The 22,782-nt window shown below is 38.3% G+C and overlaps 2 protein-coding genes and 1 long non-coding RNA gene across 10 annotated transcripts in view; 2 read left to right on the forward strand and 1 right to left on the reverse strand.

The window, feature by feature from the left end:
- The window catches only part of LOC107595467 (L-asparaginase), a 21,724-nt gene extending 14,122 nt beyond the window's left edge, over nucleotides 1-7,602 (reverse strand). For 3 of the 4 annotated variants that reach the window (XM_016285873.1, XM_016285877.1, XM_016285876.1), the window contains exons 1-6: nucleotides 7,426-7,602; nucleotides 7,081-7,176; nucleotides 6,071-6,234; nucleotides 1,971-2,054; nucleotides 1,737-1,836; nucleotides 1,587-1,649 (exon numbers count right to left, since the gene is read on the reverse strand). In XM_016285873.1, the coding sequence (XP_016141359.1) occupies nucleotides 1,587-1,649; nucleotides 1,737-1,836; nucleotides 1,971-2,054; nucleotides 6,071-6,234; nucleotides 7,081-7,176; nucleotides 7,426-7,536 (618 nt within the window). In that variant the 5' untranslated portion in view covers nucleotides 7,537-7,602. The remainder of the gene's footprint in view (nucleotides 1-1,586; nucleotides 1,650-1,736; nucleotides 1,837-1,970; nucleotides 2,055-6,070; nucleotides 6,235-7,080; nucleotides 7,177-7,425) is intronic. The other variant, XM_016285874.1, reaches the window with a different exon arrangement.
- Nucleotides 7,603-8,019: 417 nt separating this feature from the next.
- LOC107595469 (uncharacterized) lies at nucleotides 8,020-11,438 on the forward strand. 5 transcript variants are annotated; one of them, XR_001610271.1, is made up of 8 exons: nucleotides 8,020-8,135; nucleotides 8,661-8,719; nucleotides 8,959-9,006; nucleotides 9,187-9,254; nucleotides 10,168-10,234; nucleotides 10,766-10,834; nucleotides 11,074-11,120; nucleotides 11,341-11,438. It is a non-coding gene; the product is annotated as an uncharacterized lncRNA (long non-coding RNA). The 5 variants fall into 5 exon arrangements; XR_001610267.1 differs by having other exon boundaries at nucleotides 8,022-8,135; nucleotides 9,180-9,254; XR_001610269.1 differs by having other exon boundaries at nucleotides 8,022-8,135; nucleotides 9,180-9,210.
- Nucleotides 11,439-13,541: 2,103 nt separating this feature from the next.
- castor2 (cytosolic arginine sensor for mTORC1 subunit 2) overlaps nucleotides 13,542-22,782 on the forward strand; it is a 21,359-nt gene continuing 12,118 nt past the window's right edge. Inside the window, exons 1-3 of the mRNA XM_016285878.1 lie at nucleotides 13,542-13,974; nucleotides 21,456-21,526; nucleotides 22,094-22,287. Coding sequence (XP_016141364.1) covers nucleotides 13,862-13,974; nucleotides 21,456-21,526; nucleotides 22,094-22,287 — 378 coding nt within the window. The 5' untranslated portion in view covers nucleotides 13,542-13,861. The remainder of the gene's footprint in view (nucleotides 13,975-21,455; nucleotides 21,527-22,093; nucleotides 22,288-22,782) is intronic.

Below are 22,782 nucleotides of genomic sequence, written 5' to 3' on the forward strand. Positions count from 1 at the left end.
AATTACTCAATGTATGGGAAACACTGGACACTGCTATAAGTCAAATGGCCAAGTGATAACAAAAATAAAAGAGTTCACACATATTACACAGCCCACTGCTCATAACCGCGAGTGCACTGGCCACGTCGGACCTACACACACATTTCATGAGGAAAGTTAACGTGCACGTTATAATCAGCCCAGAAGTTTCATCTGAATTGCATGTTTCTACCTTCACATTCAAATGACTTGTTGCACTTATGAATATGATCATTTTCCAGCATCAATTCTAGTAGGGTAAATGTAATTACGCTTTCGAAACGGTCTGTTTTGCCCTGCCATCATTAGCTGAAGCTGTGTGTGAACAAGAAGCGGCTGCAGAGTGCGAGTTGCTCCGTCTCTCTCACGCAGCCAGAGAGATTCTCTGGTGTTCCGCAACGCTTAGCTGCCTATAAATCGGCCTAATTTGCAGCAAAATCGGCCAGTAATTTTAAAAAATGCCAAAAATCAGCCGATTTATCGGTCGACCTCTAGTTGTTATAGTGCTTAGCATTTTAACCGTATTTGTGTGCGTACATTAAGTATTTTTTAACTGATCAGCGACGTGCTTGTGAGAATAAAGTAATTGTGAGATTAGCTCCACACATGGCATGCAGGAAAAAAATAGGCTAAATCGTGTGCACGATTTGCTATTTCGTTCCCTCGATTTGCTAAATTTATAAATCGAGAGAACGAATTAGCAAATCGAGGGAACGAAATAGTAATCGTGTGCACATTTCAGTACATCAAGGGAATGAATTAGTAAATCATGTGCACGATTTATTTATTTTTTCTTGCATGTCATGTGCGGGGCTCCATAGATTAGTTGGCACAGTTTGTAGCACGAGATTTGTTCGGTCGCACGGCTCGGTCCATTGATCCGCACCGATGACAGGTCTGCGCGGCGCGAGCTCTATTTCGTCCCACTTTCAGTACATTTGGCTTCCCATATGTACAGCTAAACACTGGTTCTCTCGCCCTCAGTTATGTTGCTTCTACTGACTGTTTATTGCTGTACTGTAGATATGCAATGCAGAGAGACGTATACGCGACACCCTCTTCTGGAAACGGGGTGGGAATATGCAGCTCTTTTGCATTTAAAGCGATACACTCCAAAACAGCTCTTTTGTAGACACACCCCAAAAATGAAATTTTCCAGCTGTTATAATAAATGACCGGTTGGGTATTTTGGGCTGAAACTTCACATTCTGGGGACACCCAAGACCAATATTACATCTTGTAAAAAGGGGCATAATAGGTGCCCTTTAAAACCTTCTGATATTTCTTTGTAGACAATATAAATTGTGAATACATACAGTATGACTTTTCCAACAAAAAGTTAGAACTGAATTTACAATTTTTGAATTGGACGAGTTGAAAAGAAGAGTGACAGAAAAGCAGTCAACAGTGCCTAGCATATGGGAACTGCCTTAAGACTAATAGAAAACCTAGCATGCATATTAAGTGTTTTGATAACTTGATATTATTCTAAAATATTGGCCAAAAAATTTATGTGTCCAAACTTTTGAGAGATTAACCACTGTGTTTTAAACTCTTTGTGTCCATACCTCAAGATCGGATCCATTGCGGATACAGAACTTTACCATTTCAGGTTGATCGGTACACACCGCCTATTTAAGCAAATGAAGAAAGATGAGCCAGGCTTAGATGCTTATCATAGGAACAACATTTACTTAACATCTCTGAGAAAACCTCACCACATGTAAGGGAGTTCGACCATGAGCATCAGAAACATTAAAACTGACTCCAGCCTTCTTCCACGCCCCCATCTGTTCTGTGTCTCCAAGGAATGCAAGACTGAAAAGCACAATCCATATTGAGAAGACTACAATTATTGCTATTAAGGTTAACATGTTCATCAGACTAACACCTTTTATCAAGTGCCCTCTTTTGTGAAATTAACTTCTGTATAAAAACATAATCCCACTCACCAGCACATCTCAACCCCAAGTTCCTCTGAGAATTTTTCCAAACGTGCCCCTGCAGAAATTAACAGCTCCACCACCTCCAAACTCCTAGTGATTTAAAAGGTTCATCAGTAAACGTGGGCATGCAACAGGGTTGGAAATTAACAGGAGATTGGGGCAAAAATATAACCCTGCACAATTTCTGTTGCGATTGAAGTGAAATGTGAAAAGTGGTGACTGTGGCATTACATCTAGATTAGGGGTGCTCCGATCAGAGTTTTTGAGGCCGATCACCGATCACAGCAAGCAGTATCTGCCGATCCGATCACCGATACCGATCTTTTTAAAGTCTTCTTTTTATCATTTATAACCAGTTATAGTGATAGTCCAATCAGGATTTTTAGACATTTATTCAGGGCCTGAATTTCATTTTTGAAAATGGGGGGAATTCCCCTCTTAGGTGACTCTTGTGAGAGGGGAAGCAGCTTTCACACAGGTGTCCGCTACTGATCCGTGGCTGTTTACCACAAACACAACATTTATCCATTAGTTTGATTTCAATCCAAACACTGTCACTGAAAATGCTTTTTCCGCATTGCAAATCTTTTCTTTTACACAGTACAGTAATACAATCTTTCACAGACATGTTTAAACACAATAAATAAGCAACACATTATTCAATGCTTTTTACTTTTGCATTTACTTATAGATTTATATATTAAGTTGCTCAAGCAAGTGTCAAAACATTTAAACTGCTTTTCTTACGTTATCACAAACTTACCATTGACAGAAACAGTCAGCTCTCCTGCCTTTTCTTTTGCATTTAAACATTTATTACAAGCAATCCTGCCGTTTATAAAGAACTTTGTTTTCCTACCTCCACGAGTGCCATCTATTATTGCCTTGTTGATCTAAAAGTGCTCTTTTCCTTTAAACCTAGCCAAAAAGACGTGTTGATTGTGAAACACAGTAGACTTTAATAATATGCATTTATGGTGTAATTACTAAATTTTCGTGTCAATCCAATCGGTGTGAAAACGATCTCTGCACTGCTGCAGACGCACCGCTCCTGGAACGCACTGCCGGACCGCAACCGTGTGCAGTGTGCACGCTTTATTAATCCGTTAACATGAGCGCGGAAAAATACACACCACATACGCACTTCAAACAGAGTAATGTGAACCTGTGCGTGTGTGCTGCTACGGTCTGCAGGACAGCGCACGGTCTGCAGGACAGCACGTGAGCGCTGAATGGTTAAACACTGGCAAGAATTAAAAAGTAATGCAATTTATGAACTTTAGTGACAAAGTGACACTGCCTCGATTGTACAAGTGACAATTCCTGTGTCAACTGTGCAGCGTGCAGCTCACTTATAGACAGATGCGATGTGTGGTGATTTGAAGCCATTTGCGTATTTTGAGAGAGAAAGAGAGCGCGTGAGCGGTGATTCACTTACGCTGTTTGTGAAATTACGTCTCACACAAGGTTTTCAAATTACTTTATAAGTTATTTAATAAAGAAATATGAAGGTGAGTACCTCACCTTCAGCATTATAGTCATTTCACCCGCACCGGACAGAGACTGAGACAGTGCTGCTGCATGTCGTGCCAAACCTCTCACGGCAGTGTCATCAGCTTGAGATCGGTCTTTTGAGATCTGCCTTTTTAGAGACCACCGATCAAACATCCCAATGTGATTATGCCGATAGTGATCAGTAGCCGATCAGTCAGAGCACCACTTAATCTAGATCTGTTCACATTGCATCACATTTCTTTTTATGTGTTTTTTTTGGCAGCATTTTAACCAATCACACATATTTCTGTTGAACTTATGAATGCAGTGGCAAATCACTGACTGAATTCTGCACTCTCATAAATTCTTTCATTATAAACCATGAGTGCAAATTCAATGTAAGAAATTCTTTGCACAGTGTAGACAGCTTCAATGATTAGAAAAGGAGTTTTTTCAAGTGTGCATAATTTGCGAATTTGCGTTAGTGCTTCAGTGTTTTATGCTTGCTTTCTGTTTTTAATTTACTCCCCGTTTAAATAGCTGTTTTGTTTTTTTGTTTTTCAAAATAAGTAATATGTAGTCTTGATTTTCTAATGCAAAAAAAGCAATAAATGTTTATAAGTGCTTCTTAACTGTATAGCCAGAGTATGATGGGCTGTTTCCCCAAACAAAAAAACATGTTTTGTATGTAATCTATTAATCAACATTAATAATCATTCTTACAATATCAAGAGCAATAATCAACAACAAAAATTTAGCCATAAAATTGCAGCCCTACCATGTAAGGAGCTCCTGTTTTTTTATGTATTTTATATCCTTTATGTAGTCTATTTACTGTATATTATGCATTTGTAGTGAAAATACATGTAAGCCATATCTGAGCAACATTAAACAGTCTGTGTAAATAAACATAAATGCCATGTCAGATGTGGTTTCTGTTCTACCTTTGCAGTTAAAAGATGGCTTTTGTTTTGGTATATTATTCTAATATATTTAAGTAAATGATTACATTTAACTAACATAAAATCAACACAGAAACAATAAGGTAATTATAAAAACTGCCCATACAAAGGCAAAAAATGCCCATTGAAATCAATTCCAGGGGGCAAATATTCTGCAGGACAGCGCACGGTCTGCAGGACAGCACGTGAGCGCTGAATGGTTAAACACTGGCAAGAATTAAAAAGTAATGCAATTTATGAACTTTAGTGACAAAGTGACACTGCCTCGATTGTACAAGTGACAATTCCTGTGTCAACTGTGCAGCGTGCAGCTCACTTATAGACAGATGCGATGTGTGGTGATTTGAAGCCATTTGCGTATTTTGAGAGAGAAAGAGAGCGCGTGAGCGGTGATTCACTTACGCTGTTTGTGAAATTACGTCTCACACAAGGTTTTCAAATTACTTTATAAGTTATTTAATAAAGAAATATGAAGGTGAGTACCTCACCTTCAGCATTATAGTCATTTCACCCGCACCGGACAGAGACTGAGACAGTGCTGCTGCATGTCGTGCCAAACCTCTCACGGCAGTGTCATCAGCTTGAGATCGGTCTTTTGAGATCTGCCTTTTTAGAGACCACCGATCAAACATCCCAATGTGATTATGCCGATAGTGATCAGTAGCCGATCAGTCAGAGCACCACTTAATCTAGATCTGTTCACATTGCATCACATTTCTTTTTATGTGTTTTTTTTGGCAGCATTTTAACCAATCACACATATTTCTGTTGAACTTATGAATGCAGTGGCAAATCACTGACTGAATTCTGCACTCTCATAAATTCTTTCATTATAAACCATGAGTGCAAATTCAATGTAAGAAATTCTTTGCACAGTGTAGACAGCTTCAATGATTAGAAAAGGAGTTTTTTCAAGTGTGCATAATTTGCGTTAGATGCAAAGTGCTTCAGTGTTTTATGCTTGCTTTCTGTTTTTAATTTACTCCCCGTTTAAATAGCTGTTTTGTTTTTCAAGCAACTAAAATAAGTAATATGTAGTCTTGATTTTCTAATGCAAAAAAAGCAATAAATGTTTATAAGTGCTTCTTAACTGTATAGCCAGAGTATGATGGGCTGTTTCCCCAAACAAAAAAACATGTTTTGTATGTAATCTATTAATCAACATTAATAATCATTCTTACAATATCAAGAGCAATAATCAACAACAAAAATTTAGCCATAAAATTGCAGCCCTACCATGTAAGGAGCTCCTGTTTTTTTATGTATTTTATATCCTTTATGTAGTCTATTTACTGTATATTATGCATTTGTAGTGAAAATACATGTAAGCCATATCTGAGCAACATTAAACAGTCTGTGTAAATAAACATAAATGCCATGTCAGATGTGGTTTCTGTTCTACCTTTGCAGTTAAAAGATGGCTTTTGTTTTGGTATATTATTCTAATATATTTAAGTAAATGATTACATTTAACTAACATAAAATCAACACAGAAACAATAAGGTAATTATAAAAACTGCCCATACAAAGGCAAAAAATGCCCATTGAAATCAATTCCAGGGGGCAAATATTCCCCCTTAAATGGATAAGTTAATTTCTGACCTTGTTATGCAATGTACATCCAGTAAAGCACACAAATGTGATAAGTACTTGCAGCGTATGGCATCTCGAAGTGGAGTTTCTTCATAACAGTCAGTGGCATTCACATCTGCTCCCTGCTGCAGCAAGAAGCGAACAGCATTTAAATGGCCTTCTCCTGCTGCCACATGAAGAGGCGTCCGACCGCGCTCATCACCACTTGAGACATCAGCACCCTGTCATAAGAAAAATCCACAAATATATATTTATGGTGTATGTACCCTTTAAGTCCACACTTTTTTGATGTTATTTTTATTTCCAGACTTTTACACTGATAACAATATTAAAAATAAACATTGGTCAATATCTGAACAACAGATATATATATACACATGTATGTGTATGTATTTATATACACATGTAAATATACACAGCACACACATATGTTATGTAAAACTTTTATTTTGGATGCGATTAATTGCAATGTTATGTAATCATAAACTGGACTCTATATATCAAATACATTTTGATAACACCAATTAATGTTTAAAACAAATACAGAATTAGCTTTTTAACATGCAAAATCTTGTGAGGTTGCATGAGGTGGTCAAACCATCTCCGGCCTGATCCTATATTCCTAAAACGTTTCTAAAACCAGGTCAGGTGAAGCTATAAAACATAAAGCATTTGTCTAGTCCTTTAACTTGCATTCCAGGCTGACATTTGTATTATGCAGGTTAGACCTAGACTACCTAACCATTTAATATCTTATTTTAGGCTCTTAATATCTCACTTAAGGCTCTTTGCAATCTCCCTCTACACTACTGATATAAATAAGGAATCAAACAGATTTAATTTTTCCTATGTGTAGTATGTAATGACATACTCAAGAGACCACTGAGAATGCACTAACTGCAAACTAGAGGTGCAGATCTGGTTAAAATGGAAGTGACAATAAAGTGACATACCAGAGCTACCTTAAAGCAAATATCAAAACTCTGCTGCACATCAGACCAGTAAGTTACAGACATGACAGGAAACAAGCAATCATGTTGATATTTCTACAGACATAGATTCAGTACCTCTCGTAGATGTTCCTCCAGGCCAAGTATATCTTCTTCTACAGCTGAGGAGTTCAACAGATTAGGGAAAAGAGCAAGTTGGCACGCTTTCATCTCCTGAATAAAATAAAGCAATTTGAAAATGGTAACTTAGCCAGTTACTTGATGACACAGTGAAGATTTTATTTTACTAATTGTTTGTTTAATTATATCACCACGCACCTAGTCATATTAACTCTGACTTGCCACCAACTTAATTATTACATTCAGCATACTAGCTAGCTCGTTTGTTCAATAATAAACAACTGAACGTTACTCTAATCTTTACTTCGCTTTAACTAACTTAACTAAGTTAGTAGCACTAACCGTCCTCACGTTATTCGTCCCAAGCCAGCCGAGGCGAAGAGAAGATGCTACAGCAGACCAATATCTATAAATTTCATTAGGGATCTCTTTTCTTGACATACAAACCCCCATAATGACAGAATAATATGCCAGTCACACAGGTTAGTAGTAAAGGTCAAGCGTACTTGCGTGAATACACTGGCGCGAAAATTAGTGAGTGTGAGGTCACGTGTCTCGCATTTGTTGAACTTTTCTTACATTTATTATTATTATTATTATTATTATTATATCAACGAACAAGCAACTGAATAGTTTTAATTGCTTTTTATTTCATCTTTGTGTATACAATTACAAAAAAAAGATGGACAACGGATTATTTTTCTGCTAAACAGGAATAATCAATTTATAAATTAAATCTCTCAACACACTTTTAGCTGAAAATATACCATATAAATGTAACATCGTTTACTGTATTATTTAAAATGCTTTTTTTTTTTCTTGAATACTTCAAGCTTTAGTCCAGTGCAGAGCCGTTGAGAAACTCTGGTCCAGTGTAATATAAAGAGATTTGTCGGTTTTGATTGCTTAACGTTACCACAGAAACGCAGAGGAGAGCGCAGAGCCGTAAAATGTCGTAAAGTCAGATATAAAACGTGACGCTTTTCTTCCTGTGTCCTTCTCAGCTTCAACCCGCCTGCAAGTGTTCGTGAAGAAGGCTGGCTTAAAACTAGGTACTTGTTTGTTTTACATGTCTGTGTCTGTTATTTCACCATTTCAGCTATCTAGGTTGTGTTCTCTTAAGTTTGTTTGTGATAACATTAAATAGGTTTAATGCAAAGACTTTCTAATACGTTCTAGCGAGTAGTAGCCTACACCACGTGGTGAATGCTCCTGCAGACTCGTGTGCATAGAGAAAGCTACTGAACTAAAAAGTTCTTTTTTCAGATTACTTTTGTAGTTAAGTGCACTAATTCTCTTCCACTGTATTGATCCATTGTGGGTGATTTGGACTTTGTGGGGGACACGCGTTTAAAGATTTATCGGATCTCGTAGATTGCTAAGCAGATCATCAATAGCGTTATTTCTGAAATGGGGCAAATTCCTCTATCGGCTTGGCTAGAACAACAGCAGGTTTGCTTTCATCATTGTAGAATCGTTGCAGTGATTACAATGAGGCCTGGTATATTCCCAACGTGTCTCTGCTGCTGTACTTCGAGGCGATATGAAGACTAATGTTCTTTTATTTCTCCCAACAGGAGATTCTGAGGCATCTCCATGGTGTTTGAAGTGTGTAGTAACCAACATATGCAGTATGGTAAGTGGTTTGGATTGGTTTTTCGAAAGTAAGTGCACAGTACTAGTCACGGTCTAGTCAAAATGGGCTTAGGAACTAGTGCAGTGCAAAAATTACAATTCCCTTCTCTTGCAACTCACTGTTGTGGCCACCAAATAACAGTGCTACTATTGAGAAGAGACATTTTACCACAGAAAATAGTGCATGTTGTTATCGTTTACGTGTTGTTTCAAATAAGATGTGTGTGTGTGTGCTTTCAGGTTTCGGATGACATTAATGGTCCTCCTGTGAACTGACTGGGCAATCAGGTAAGAATTTATTGGGATAATGATGAATTAGAGTTTTGTAATGATGATTGGCATTAATGTTCAACTGCTCTTATTAACCATGAAAGAGTATGTGCCATTCTGAACACTCAAACTCCCTTTCATTATGCTTAAGTGTAGACATGTTCTTTTCTAATGTTTCCTTCTACTTTCAGGCTCCAGAACACAATGTGGGTGAATAATCCTGTGAGTTAATGCATAATTTGTGCCTGAGGAAGCTTGTTCTAATGGTAAATGTTACTTTTATAATTTTTTCCATTTGATGATAATGCATTTTGGAAAACGGATTTGTTAAAGTGAGGTCTATCCCGACTTGCCCCTCTCAGTAGAGCGTAGTCGTTGGAAATGCCTCGGAGATAAAGTCTGCAGTATCGCTTTACCCATGTCGCTAATGTCATTAGCTTTGTGGGAAAATTCTGCAGTACATTCAATGAGCTTAAAGGATTTACCTTAATTTGTAAGGCATAGCAAAGCGCAAACATCTCACTTGTGTAAATTTCCACTCTGTAGGTGTGATCTGAAGGATGTCCACTAGAAGGCGCAACACCTTGTGATTGGTGATTTGGAGGTTTGTAATGTTAAAGTGGTTTATTAGAAATAACATTAGTCAGCACTGTTGGTATCTGCATCCAGTTGTATGTCTGACTGAAGTGTTCATTTGCCAGTGCTAGAGAACCTTGACACCCGCTCTTATTGGACCTTATATGTTTGTTGTTGGGTCCTGGTGGTGGTCGAGACAAGGCCCTTATTTTTTATTTTCTATATAAATGCAGCCAGTCTATAAGCACTTCTCATAAGTATTGAAAAGTTGGTTGCTACACATTGCATTCCCAGATCCTGAGATGAGGTAGCTTGTTCTAATGGTAAATGTTACTTTTATAATTTTTTCCATTTGATGATAATGCATTTTGGAAAACGGATTTGTTAAAGTGAGGTCTATCCCGACTTGCCCCTCTCAGTAGAGCGTAGTCGTTGGAAATGCCTCGGAGATAAAGTCTGCAGTATCGCTTTACCCATGTCGCTAATGTCATTAGCTTTGTGGGAAAATTCTGCAGTACATTCAATGAGCTTAAAGGATTTACCTTAATTTGTAAGGCATAGCAAAGCGCAAACATCTCACTTGTGTAAATTTCCACTCTGTAGGTGTGATCTGAAGGATGTCCACTAGAAGGCGCAACACCCCTTTTTGGTGATTGGCGGTGTGTTAGAGGTTTGTAGTGTTAAAATGGCTTATTAGAAATGACATGAGTCAGCACTGTTGGTATCTGCATCCAGTTGTATGTCTGACTGGAATGTTCAAATGCCAGTGCTAGAGAACCTCGACCCCCTGCTCTTATTGGACCTTATGTTTGTTGTTGGGTCCTGGCGGTGGTCGAGACAAGGCCTCTTCCAGAGTTTAGAAGTGCTTTTTGTTAGTATGTAAAGATGGTTGGACTACAGTATTTGTAGTGTCTGATAATTAGGTTTTACTTCAGTTAATCAAGCAGCCCAAGCTGGGAGCCAAGCTGTTTTTGATGTAAACTTTCCTGCACAGCCTCTCTAGTGTGGAATGGGTCCGTCACTGGTGTGCTTTCCATTCTCCCACATGCCCCAACCCTTTACAACCCCCCGCAGTCATCCAAGACGCTCTCCGGGGAGGATAACGACACGCTGCGACTTTCTCCTTTTAGAAGCCTTGTGACATTGTTTCAATAGCTCGGTGTGTCTTGATAATCCTGACGTGTTCGTGTTGTGCCCACAGGTCCCATATGACTAGATTGAAGAATGAATGCTGGCAGCTGATCGTACTTGCAGTACTGCAAGATGAAAAGTAAGGCATCTGTTCTTGAACGTTTCCCAGTTGCATGTACGTGATAAATTTGGTCATATACCAAGGCTTTTAGGATACATGGTTCCTGACTTGCTGTGGACATGACCAAAAATTAAAACCCATTCTAATGAGTCACTTCAGTTGTATTTCTGTTGGGATTTATTAGGAACATTTCTTTTTAAATGCACTTAAACTCAAAATGGGAGGTTGTATGTGTTTAATTGTTTATGCTGTTACAGGTTTGGCGTTGGAGTGAAGGGTTTCCCAGCCAGACTTTTATTGGAAGGTGAGTTGTTCCACATCTTTGGGTCACTTTCAAAGGGGGTCAGCCAATTCTTTTTTTTACTGGCGACCCTTAACGCTGTGATCCTACATCAGTGCCCTATGAGGTTTTTTGCTAAATAAACTGTTTGTCTTCAGGGCAACACCTGATTCACTTAAAGCGGTATCAATGACATTGTATTAGCACTTTCAATATGAATACAATTTGCTTTTGTCTTTAACAGTTGGTGGTCATGAAGAGATCGTACTTCACAGGAAATCTGAAAAGCTTTTGCTTTGGGGTGTTTTGTGGTGTAGCTTTCAATAAATTAAGTATGAAAGATCTGTGTGGTTGAAGGGTTTTTGTTTTTCAAAAAGGGTGAAGAACCAATGTAAAATCCCAAATATCTCCAACATGAGTGTACAGGGTTTTTTTTTTTTTTTTGAGAATATATAGCATTTAAACTACAGTTTTCTCATTATTAGAGCTCACCTTAGAGAGGATAACATTAAGATTTGCAGTCTCCAAGCCACATATCCAGTGTCATGCCAGCAGGAGATTGGTTCTCAGGACTTCATGTGGGTCATGGGGTTCAGATTAAAGGATTCTCTCTGCAGAACGCAGCTTTTAGTGCTCCACTTTTGCTTTGACAAGCTGCCTTTGAGTGTGTAACTAAGCCTTTATTTGTGAGTGCTTGAATGTTCTATTGCCGTGTTTGCTCTTTGGGGAAAGTCTTGGTGTAGTTTTCAGCTGAGCATTTGTTCATAAATTGTCTGGTTAGGAAAGCTAAATTGTTCAGGCCATAGAGAGTCGGACTCATAACCCAAAGGTTGCGGGTTCAAGCCTCGTACAGGCAGGGATTGTAGGTGGGGGGTGTGTGTGCACTTTGGATAGGATAAATGCAGAGCACTAATTCCGGGTATGAGTACGTCACGTCATATTTAAAAACCATTAAATACAGGCATACCTAAAAAAAAGGTACATAAAAAAAAGTCAGTGTTTTGAGTGGTAATGCTGAAAGGAATAGTGTCTAAAGAGGAGCGATGTCCTTTTGAACTGAACAATGCCTGTCCCTGTGAGAGATCAGTGTCCCAGGGATCTTATCACAGCTGCACACAAAGAATGCTTGTTGTTTTATGACGCTCTGCAGCACCGTCCCTGGTTACCAATAGACAGCACTTGTGAATTATTAAACTTCTGCCTTGTATAAGACGATGCACTCTGGGCCAGGACTTGGTCAATTAATGGGTGTCATGATGGTTATTTACATGTACAAATGATTTACATTTAAATATTAAATGTAATAAAATTCCAACATCTGGTTTCATTCCACTTATCTTAAATCTTGAAAGAAAAAGTTCCACTTTTTTTATGGTTTAGATAAAGACAGGACAGATTGATATTGATTGAATCCCCCATCACATCTTTTACACCGTGAATGATTAGCAAGATGTTTAGGCTCAAGAAAAGGTCACATACTTTTATAAACTAGTATTTTAGTGGCTAAACTAGGTCCCCTTTAGTCTAGCAAACAACAATTTTAAGGCAGGCATTTTAATGCTAAAATGCTACTTTAATAAAACTTAAGAAAAAAATCTTAAATCTCTACATTTTCTGTGTGGTGGGTAAAATTATCAATGTATATCAAATGAACATTGTCCCCTGGCCGTGTGATGAAGGAGGTATAAGGCAGTGGTTCCCAACTCTAGTCCTGGAGGCACCCCAACACTGCACGTTTTGCATGTCTCCTTAATCAAACACACCTGATTCAGGTCATCAGCTCATTAGTAGAGACTCCAAGACAGGGGTGCCCAAACTCAGTCCTGGAGGGCAAGTGTCTTGCAGAGTTTAGATCCAACTTGCCTCAACACACCTGCTCCAATGTTTCTAGTATGTCTAGTAAGAGCTTGATTAGTTGGTTCAGGTGTGTCTGATTGGGGTTGGAGCAAGACTCCAGGACCGAGTTTGGGCACCCCTGTTCCCAAGACCTGAAATTGGTCTGTCAGAGAAAGGAGATATGCATAATGAGCAGTGTTGGGTTGCCTCCAGGACCAGGGTTGGGATCCACTGATCTTTCAAATAACCCACTCATTGGTCTTGGGGAGAGGATGCCCATCAATAACAGTTTTGTCCTGTAAATGTCAGCGGTGGCCATGGCCAAAATATAAAACAAGTTCAATGTCCAGCACATTTTTAAGACAATTGTCAATGCCCCTCTGTTAAAGAAACTATTTGCTAATTTTAGTTAAATAAAGACACTGCTGAAATTGTCACATTTTTTGAGTTTGTAATTGATTTTATATTTAAATAAATAAATGCATGGCATATCTTACGCAAATATGACTACATTTTTAATCGATTAACTTTGTAAAGCTGAACTACATTTCCCAACATGCACTTCACGTACAATTCGTCCCGCCCTCTTTTTTGAGTGACAGGTTGTTTGTTTCACTGTTACCAGCTGCTGGCCCATTAGAATCCTTGTCGGAGTGGAAACACGGGGGCCGACAGTCCTCTTTTTTTCTCCCTTCCCGTTTACCTCGTTGTGCTTTCTTTTATTTCACCCCGCTTTACTCTCTTTCTCTCTTTTCCTCGGCAGACAACTTTTCCTTTTCTCTCCCCTCCTTTCCGCTCCGTTTGAAGGTTTTAAAGCCCTGTCCATAAGCTCTAGTTATTTATTTATTTATTTATTCTTTCTTGTTTTATCAAAACGGAATAGGCAGTTATATTTTTTTAGATGTACCACAAATGAGAAGACGCAGAAGATGGAGCTGCACATTTTAGAGCACAGTTTAAAAGTAGCAAGTATAGCGAAAGAGGGCATCCAGATTTGCACTCACGGATTAATCAAACTAGCTTTTCTGCCCTCTAAAACAAGGTAAGCAGCTTCACGAATCAAGTCTGCGTTGTGTTACGCCTGTAATGACTGTCCGTTAAATGTCTTCTTGAAGAATCTGCCGCGGAATTACATTAGCTTACCGCTACGCACCTCTTATGAGAGGCAGTTTCAGCACTTTTCATCCACATTTCTATCTGCTCCATCTGCCAGGCGCATGGCATCAACAAGTCATGTGTGTTTAGCGGTAATGATGGGCTGTGCTGTTGCTGGAGTTCATTCGACGGTAGAGGGGTGTGTGAATGTGCTCGGGGTTGTTTTTCTTCTTGTGCGGCGGTATAAAGATACGGAGGTGGATGTTGCTTTAAATCCCCCCGTCTGTGATGCTGCTCAATGCACGAGCAGGTATTCAGCATCACGGCTTTGATACAGATGAAGGGGGCATCCTGATGACTTGATGTGAAGCTTATCCTTTCGGCGCTTTAATGAAAAACTGACCCGTTTTGATCAGTTTGACAGAGATCCGTTTGAGCTAATAGCTTACCGCTACGCACCTCTTATGAGAGGTAAAGGCAGTTCCAGCGCTTCTTTATGATTTTAATCCAAATGTTTATTGGCTCCATGCAAGAGGCGCATGACATCATCAAGCAAGCGGTCATGGGTGTTTTGTTTCGCGGTAATGGTTGTGTGTGCGGTTGCTGCTGAAGTTGGTTCGACGGTAGAGGGGTGTGTGTACGTGCTCGGGGTTGTTTTTCTTCTTGTGCGGCGGTATAAAGATACGGAGGTGGATGTTGCTTTAAATCCCCCCGTCTGTGATGCTGCTCAATGCACGAGCAGGTATTCAGCATCACGGCTTTGATACAGATGAAGGGGGCATCCTGATGACTTGATGTGAAGCTTATCCTTTCGGCGCTTTAATGAAAAACTGACCCGTTTTGATCAGTTTGACAGAGATCCGTTTGAGCTAAACTCTAAAAAAAAAAAAAAAAAAAACCTGTAAACAACTGGAAGAGGAGGGGAAAAGTTGTGGCCTGAACATGATTTGCATGCATTTGCTGCATAGGCTCACTGCCTGTGAACAGAAATGTGCTTTTACCACCTTTTGTGTTTGGTAATGCACATTCATTGCTGCTGGTAACGTTCTGCAGTTGTTTATTCCCTCATACTGATACACCTTCAGATGATTCACCTTTGTGAAAGACCATCTATTCATAGAGTCTCAAATGCCCCCTTGCTGTGTTTGTGTAAGCAGAGTGTGTGAGCACATCTCCTCCAGTCCGGCTCCGGAGTCTGAACCTCAGGGAGAAACATCCTGCTCGGTCATTTAGGCTGTGGACTGGACACACACACACACAGGCCTCTAGCTAGAGTTAAAGTGGCTATTAGGTTGCATGTCTGCTTTAGTGTCTTTATTTAAAAAAATTCAGTGGTTTAAATCAGGGGCCTAGTTCCCATCAGGCCCCTTTTATTTTGCATGTTTACTTGCTCTTGCGTTTCATAAATCTAATTTTCTTGGACCGTTCAGAATGCTTTATTGGTTCTATGCTTGTAATGGCTGTGATGTTTTGCATATTGGTTTGAAAAGGTCTTGCTGCATTCAAGAGACTCCAGTTAAGCAAATATCAAACAAGTAGCCTAAGTGTGATAGATACTGGCTTTGACAATTAAAAAAAAACATCAGTCGACGGCAAGTTGCACATGTTTGAATATGAAGCTCTTCTTTAGAGAGCAAAGATGTTTTGTCATGACTCAGAGCCTGGAACAGCAATGATGACATCGCCTCCGATCGAAAGGAAAAATACTGAAAATCGCAAAGTAACGTCTCCGCAAAAACATTCAAGGTCTGCCTACAAATGCAGGGTTATTAATTTGCGAATTGTAGATTTATCGCAGTAAAAAGCTTTGCAGCTGGGCTGTTTTGAACATCCAGGTTGTGTTTGGAGTGACATATTCCTCTTGGTGGTTTGTATCTGGCTGTGAACAGCATTGCTTCAGGGTTTTCTATTGTATTCAGTGCTGTATGTCTTGCCCAGCAGGCCATGAAATCCATTTTAAGAGCTTTTTTTCTTTTTTTGATCCAAATGCAATTTCATGTAGAAATAGCATTTTTGATATGGCTTCTTGTCTGATTTTGAATCTTTGAATTGTTTCTTACTTGGCAAACACTTTTATGCAGCTAGGGGATAGGGGGATACACTTGTTTTTCTGTTGCAGAGGCACAGCTTGAATAAACTTATTTAGTGGCTGTTTGTGAAGTGTCTCAGAGTGATGCAGAATGCGCACAAAACAAGGGAAGCTCTGGAAATAGTTGCTTACAGTTTGAAACATTGTTACCAGCCCTTGGGTTTCACTCTTTGTCCAGCAAGGAGATTTTGTTTACTCAGTAAGATACAATGAAACAACACTGTAGCGAATCAGCTCATGGGGAAATATGAATAATTAACCATAACTAGTTATAATTAACTATTCATATTTTAGATCCACTGTAGATATTTAGCTGACCACTCAGGGTCAACTGTCTTGTCAATTCTAAGACGTTAATTTCCTGGTTAAGGGAAATAACTTTCTTACTGTACAATTCTATAAGCTTGTAACGTAAATCTACATGATTATTGACTCCGGTTATGAGTAAACAATGAACACGTCAAGTGTGATACAAGTAAGGTTTTATTAACTACATAAACATTTAAACTAGTCTAACATACTACATAAACACATTAAGCCGGTCCAACATACACATACGCACACACACACACACATACAGTTGGTATAGGAAAGGGTTAAAGTTTAGCACTAAAGAAAGAGACATAAGGAATGACATTTATGGAACCATTTTGCATATTCAGCAGATCTAAAACCTGAGGGAAAACGTCAGATTCTTAGTTCAAACAAACCTTGTAAAAAGGTGTAACTGATACTTAATGCATCAATGAAATCGACTAAGTTTGATACTTGCGTATGTCTGAAAAAGATTCCTGATGCAATCTTAAGGCCCCAAGATCTTGCTGAAGTTGGTTGATGAGAAAAAGCTAGTTTGAGTCAGAATCACTTGATGAATGAAAAGGACTAGGCCGGAGCCTGGCACGAGCTTTGGTATCCTGGAGCGTTTCCTCACATTTTCTTAGCTTCTGGCCGAACCACCGACTGAGGCGGGTCCCTGGAGCCGGGCCTTTAAGGTCGGAGAAGATCTCCGCCTTTCAAGATGGGCTTGTCCAATGAGCAAAATGGAATTTCCGAGCGGGAGGTGGCAATTGCTGGAGGGTTTACGACCCCTTTGTTCTCTAAGCATGGTAATTTGCAAATGGACTTAAATCGAAATTATTAACGATTCTCAGGGCCCTAATATATATTGCCTATGTACCACCATATAATATACACGCTTGTTTCGATCATAAGAAGGCAAATTCATAGATACTAGACATGAAATAGTTACTTATATGAATGAGTGGTTTATCGTAAGCATGAATAAAAATAGTCTATAATACAACAGATTAAATACAACACCGCAATAATATACACAATGGCCTGAAGAAAATGGGTGTTCATTCAAAGAAGGTTTTCCTATGAATTAATTAGTAGAAAAGTCAGTTTCTCCTGTGCATTTGTGCCTTTCTTATGAGGAAAATGAGGGAGTTTATCCCCTGCATTCCTTTTAGGCCATAAAACCAGTGATATCATGATTAGTTGTCATAGTGACCAAGGTGGGGGATGGTGTTCAGCCGAAATCCTGGCATCCAGTATATTGAGTGAGGGGACTGTGACGACTTGTTAATCTAATGAATAATTGATTTGTTAAATCAAATAAAAATTAGTGTGTCAGATTGGTCGAGACGCTACAACACGGTTAACCAAATGCAGTGTCACCATTGAAACAAAACAAAAAACGAAATATATTTAAATATATTAGTGCTTTATTAAACATAAAAGTGGGTGTGTCTAAACTTTCTTAAATAAAATAAGTTTACTTGTTGTCTTGTCTGAGAAATGTAATGAAATTGAGTGTATACTTCAAACAAGAACAAATATCTGTCAATGGGGTATGAAAACTTGTTTTCCCTTTGAATTAAGAGTATTTTTCTGGCCCCATTCATAATATTTGTTCTTGTTTTAATCATAAACTGACTTTATTTGAATCAATTTCCCAGAAAACAAGTCATTTTGCTTGTCAATATATCTGGATTTAGATATCTTTAGACATTTGCACTGGAAAACAAGACAAAATTACTAAGGAACAGTGTTGGGGAAAGTTACTTTTAAAAGTAATGCATTACAATATTGCGTTACTCCATAAAAAAGTAACTAATTACGTTACCTAGTTACTTTTTATGGAAAGTAATGCGTTACGTTACTTTTGCGTTACTTTTTACAATCTGGACAGGGCTTGCTTGTTTGTTTTTAAAATAAAAAAGTTATATTTTTGGCAAATATAAAAGTCTTTTCACACTAAAAGTGAAATGATTAAGCCTCAGGCTGAAGGGAAAGTACATTTACATCTGTACAGTAGAATGCAGAAGAAGAAAATTCAACACACTTCAGCAATAAACAAAGACACACAAATGTTTGTCTAGAGTAATTTTTGCTTATTAGTATGGTTGAACTGGATCATCGAAGGTCAGAGGCAAAGACATTGGTTAATAGAATGGGATTAAATACATAAAGCATATTTGTGTTGTTAAACACTTAATTATTGCAGGTTTGCGTCATATTCTGAGTTGCATTATTTTTATTCATTTTGAGGAATACTGAATCTGTGGGGGGTGTTTTGTGAGTGAGATGAATTAATGCATATTCATATTTATTTTAGAACTACAGTAACATCTTCTGATTTCTCTCAACATGGGGACAGGAGAGCTGTCAATCAATAAATTGAAAAAAAAAGTAACTGGCATTACTTATTTGAAAAAGTAACTCAGATATTCTCTTGTAAATTAAAAAGTAATGCGTTACTTTACTAGTCACTTGAAAAAAGTAATCTGATTACGTAACTTGAGTTACTTGAAATGCGTCACCCCCAACACTGCTAAGGAAGAGCATCACTTCAGAAGGTATGGTGGACATTATTTACAGATTAAAGTAAAAGGTATTGGAGATCCATTGGAAGTTGTATTTTCAAACACTGAAGTGTTGCTAAACTTATTGTCTCTACACATTTACATTCACAGAACATATTGGCATGTTCCCTTCAATTTATTGTTTAAGTTGTCTTTAGATTAAAAAGGTATAAAATATTTACATTTACCTTTAAAAAAACAAAACAGAAACCCTGTTAAAAGTAGAATTTTTCAGTGTTTCAGATGTGGATCTGTTGGAAGTTCAGTAAGCCTAGTATTAAGCATTACAGTCATCACAACAAATAATGATAATAATAACTGGGCCTATTTACTCTCTTAATAGTTGCATTTGGGCTTTTTGTACAGAATTCTGTGGTGCGCGTTATTCCAAAGACAAAATGTCTTTGTAATGCTAAATCAAGAAGTATTAACTTGCTCCACCTCTGAAACTCCTTTTCGGCTGACGTCAACAAGACGTTTTTTAACCCCTCCAACCATCTGGCTCTCTTCTAGTTTGTATCATATCACAATACAATCAATTCCCAGTGGATAAAATCAAGTATGGGCCTACATTCTTCTAATTTTACTCAGAAATGCATAATGATACAGGAGTAAAATGCGAATCATTTCACTTTGAATGTTGATTTTAAAGGATAGTTCACAAACCAACCAACAAACAAGTAAATAAAAGCTTTGTATGAACCAAAAAAAATTTTTTTTTTTCTTAAACTTCTTAAAATATCATCTTTTGTGTTTCCCAGAAGAAAGAATGTCTTACAGTTTTGAACATGAGGGGGTTTCATTTTGGTGTGAACCAAATGCGCAAGTTGTGTTGTCTATAATAATAATAAAATTGTTCTTCTGCTCCAGTGGCTTTCACTGGGTGATGTTGTAGTGTGATGTTTTTAGACTTCAGGTAAGCAGTCTTTATTTCCAGCAAAATTACCGGATAAACGGGAACGGCTTATAAATTCCCCTGAATTTCACATTCTCCCATAAAAAGGAAGCGGCTAACATTTTTAGATAAACTGCTGGAATCAATAATTATTTGGTTGTGCGTTTGAAAATAAGATTCAATGTGTTTGTCCTCAGAGACCTCAGGAACGGTTGTTAGGAGCACATTTCTGAGCACAGGCTCTGAGCGAGTGAGTCATAGCCTGTTGAAAATTTCCAATGGAGATGTTTTGTTGTTCTGATTTAAGGGCATAAGACCTGCCTCTATGATTATTGCTTTGATTTATTTGCTCATCTCAGGACTCAAATTAGGGTAGATCCATCACATCTCTCTCCACACTCGGTGACTCAAATTCAGCTCAAAGCTGAATGAATTCTTAGTGCTGCACAAAGGTGGATTTTTTCATAGAAAAATAAGTGAGTCAGTCTATTACACAGCATCTGAGCATTTCCTATTTTCCTATCCCTGCTTTAAATAATAAAACAATTCATGGTACTTTAATACCATACTTTAGATATCTTTCTGTACTGCAATGCTATGTCATTTCACCTTTAGGCTGAAGGTGATTTCAAATGATCACACAGCACCAGAAATGTCAGACAGCTTGCAAAAACCTTTAAAAAAAATCCCCCTTCCTCCCCAGCACCACTTTGGCAGTATCAGATAAGATGCTGCTATCCAGAGTCAACAATCATAGAAAAATAAGTGAGTCAGTCTATTACACAGCATCTGAGCATTTCCTATTTTCCTATCCCTGCTTTAAATAATAAAACAATTCATGGTACTTTAATACCATACTTTTGATATCTTTCTGTACTGCAATGCTATGTCATTTCACCTTTAGGCTGAAGGTGATTTCAAATGATCACACAGCACCAGAAATGTCAGACAGCTTGCAAAAACCTTTAAAAAAAAATCCCCCTTCCTCCCCAGCACCACTTTGGCAGTATCAGATAAGATGCTGCTATCCAGAGTCAACAAGTCGCCTGCTTTTCCCCCAGAGGCAAAATGATACACTGTGGGTGGACAGGCCCATTAAAACTTTTCTTGAAAATGGTACTTAACTTACGGTCTAAATTCTTTATGAATTTCTTCTGGTCCTTCGATATGACCTGTTGCTTGTGTCTCTCTCTCTCTCTCTCTCTCTCTCTCTCTCTCTCTCTCTCTCTCTCTACACTTACAAAATTACTTTCTCAATTATGCGTCTCATTTTTATGAATTTCTTCTGGTCCTTCGAGATGTCCTCTTGCTTGTGTCTCTCTCTCTCTCTCTCTCTCTCTCTCTCTCTCTCTCTCTCTCTAAACTTACAAAATTGTCCATTCAATAATGCGTCAAAGTTTAATTTTTCAAATCCCTAAGCCTGAGCAAAAGACCTGCATGCAGCCTGTAATCTCTGTGAGGCGGAGTAAATTAATGTTCATAGAAGCTTCTCAGGAATATGTTATTAACTTCAATTCATTACTCTGCTCCTTCTTGGCTCATAATTTCCATCTCTTTCTCTCTTTGCTTCTTTCCAGATGTAAGTTCTTCAGTTTAACCGAAACTCCGGAGGATTACACCATTATCGTGGATGAAGATGGCTTTAAAGGTAGGTCTTGTGGTTACTCTTTTACTAAGAGTGCAGTGGGTTTAGTGCAGCGAGGCAAGATTAAATCATGTAAAGTATCACAGATTCTCTATAATTCCTTGTAGCTTGACTCACTGCCAATGTTTGACCACATATTGCTCCATCAGTGGTCCCCCCCACATTTCCATTATGGGTTTCTAGAGGCGAAGCTGTCAGTGGCTTTGGTTTTGTGGTTGATTAAGTGAATCCATGTCATTACACACTGGTTACCAAGGTGAAACCCGTTTGTAGCCATGGATACCAGAAGCTCTGTGTTGCGAAATGGGTACAGGTATTTTAAAATCCCCGGACATTTGTGAGTTTGTTGCCAGCTTTTTTGGCATATATTTTTTCTGGAAAATTATAAATCTGAAACATGAAAGTGGTAGAACATTTTTCTGGTCCCGATTTTCCCAGTGCTATCAATTCATATTTGTTAGCTTTGAGACCATTTTAATGTTCTCAAAGTGCTAAACATCAACAAAATCGTATTTTTCCAAGAAAACGGAACAAAACTTATTGGTAACTCGTTTCTGTTGTCTGTTTCAGAGCTGCCGGAGTCTGAGTATCTCAGTGTGGCCGATGCAACATGGTTGGCTCTTAATGTGGTGTCCGGGGGCGGAAGCGCTACCAGCTCTCAACCAATCGGAGTAACAAAAATCGCAAAATCAGTCATCGCCCCATTGGCAGACCATAATATCTCTGTGTTCATGCTGTCAACATACCAGACTGATTTCATATTGGTGAGTGTCACAGATGCTTAGACTATAGAGAGCAAGAAATGATTGCCTAATTATTATATTCCAAATTCATGTACTATTTGCATTTCCGCAAGAATTAAGGAGTTGTTTTTTAGTCAGTTATTTTTCTCCATTAAAACAATTGACACACAAAGAAGCACATGACACCCTCATATAAGTAAGGAAATTCATATGTATGCATCATTTTATATTTACTGAAAAACTAATTTCAGAGATTTTAGCATAAATCTAGTTCAGGGGTCATCAGTTAGCTTGGTTCCTTCCGGACTGAGAGACAATGCGCTCACCATTTCTACAGTTTAAGTGAGCAGTGCAATCAAACAACAGAGCGGTTCACACCATAAGTGCTTAGAGTTGTAATTTTTAATATCTAGCTCCATAGTTGGTGCTTTTAAGCCCTTTTTGTTCCATGTACACTGCTTCTCTCCCTTGCTAAAAAAGTAAAGCGTCGCATTACTGATAAAAAAAAATAATAAT

Source organism: Sinocyclocheilus grahami, unplaced genomic scaffold, assembly GCF_001515645.1.
Source record: "Sinocyclocheilus grahami isolate Dianchi unplaced genomic scaffold, SAMN03320097.WGS_v1.1 scaffold203.1, whole genome shotgun sequence".
NCBI classification, from domain to species: Eukaryota; Metazoa; Chordata; class Actinopteri; order Cypriniformes; family Cyprinidae; genus Sinocyclocheilus; species Sinocyclocheilus grahami.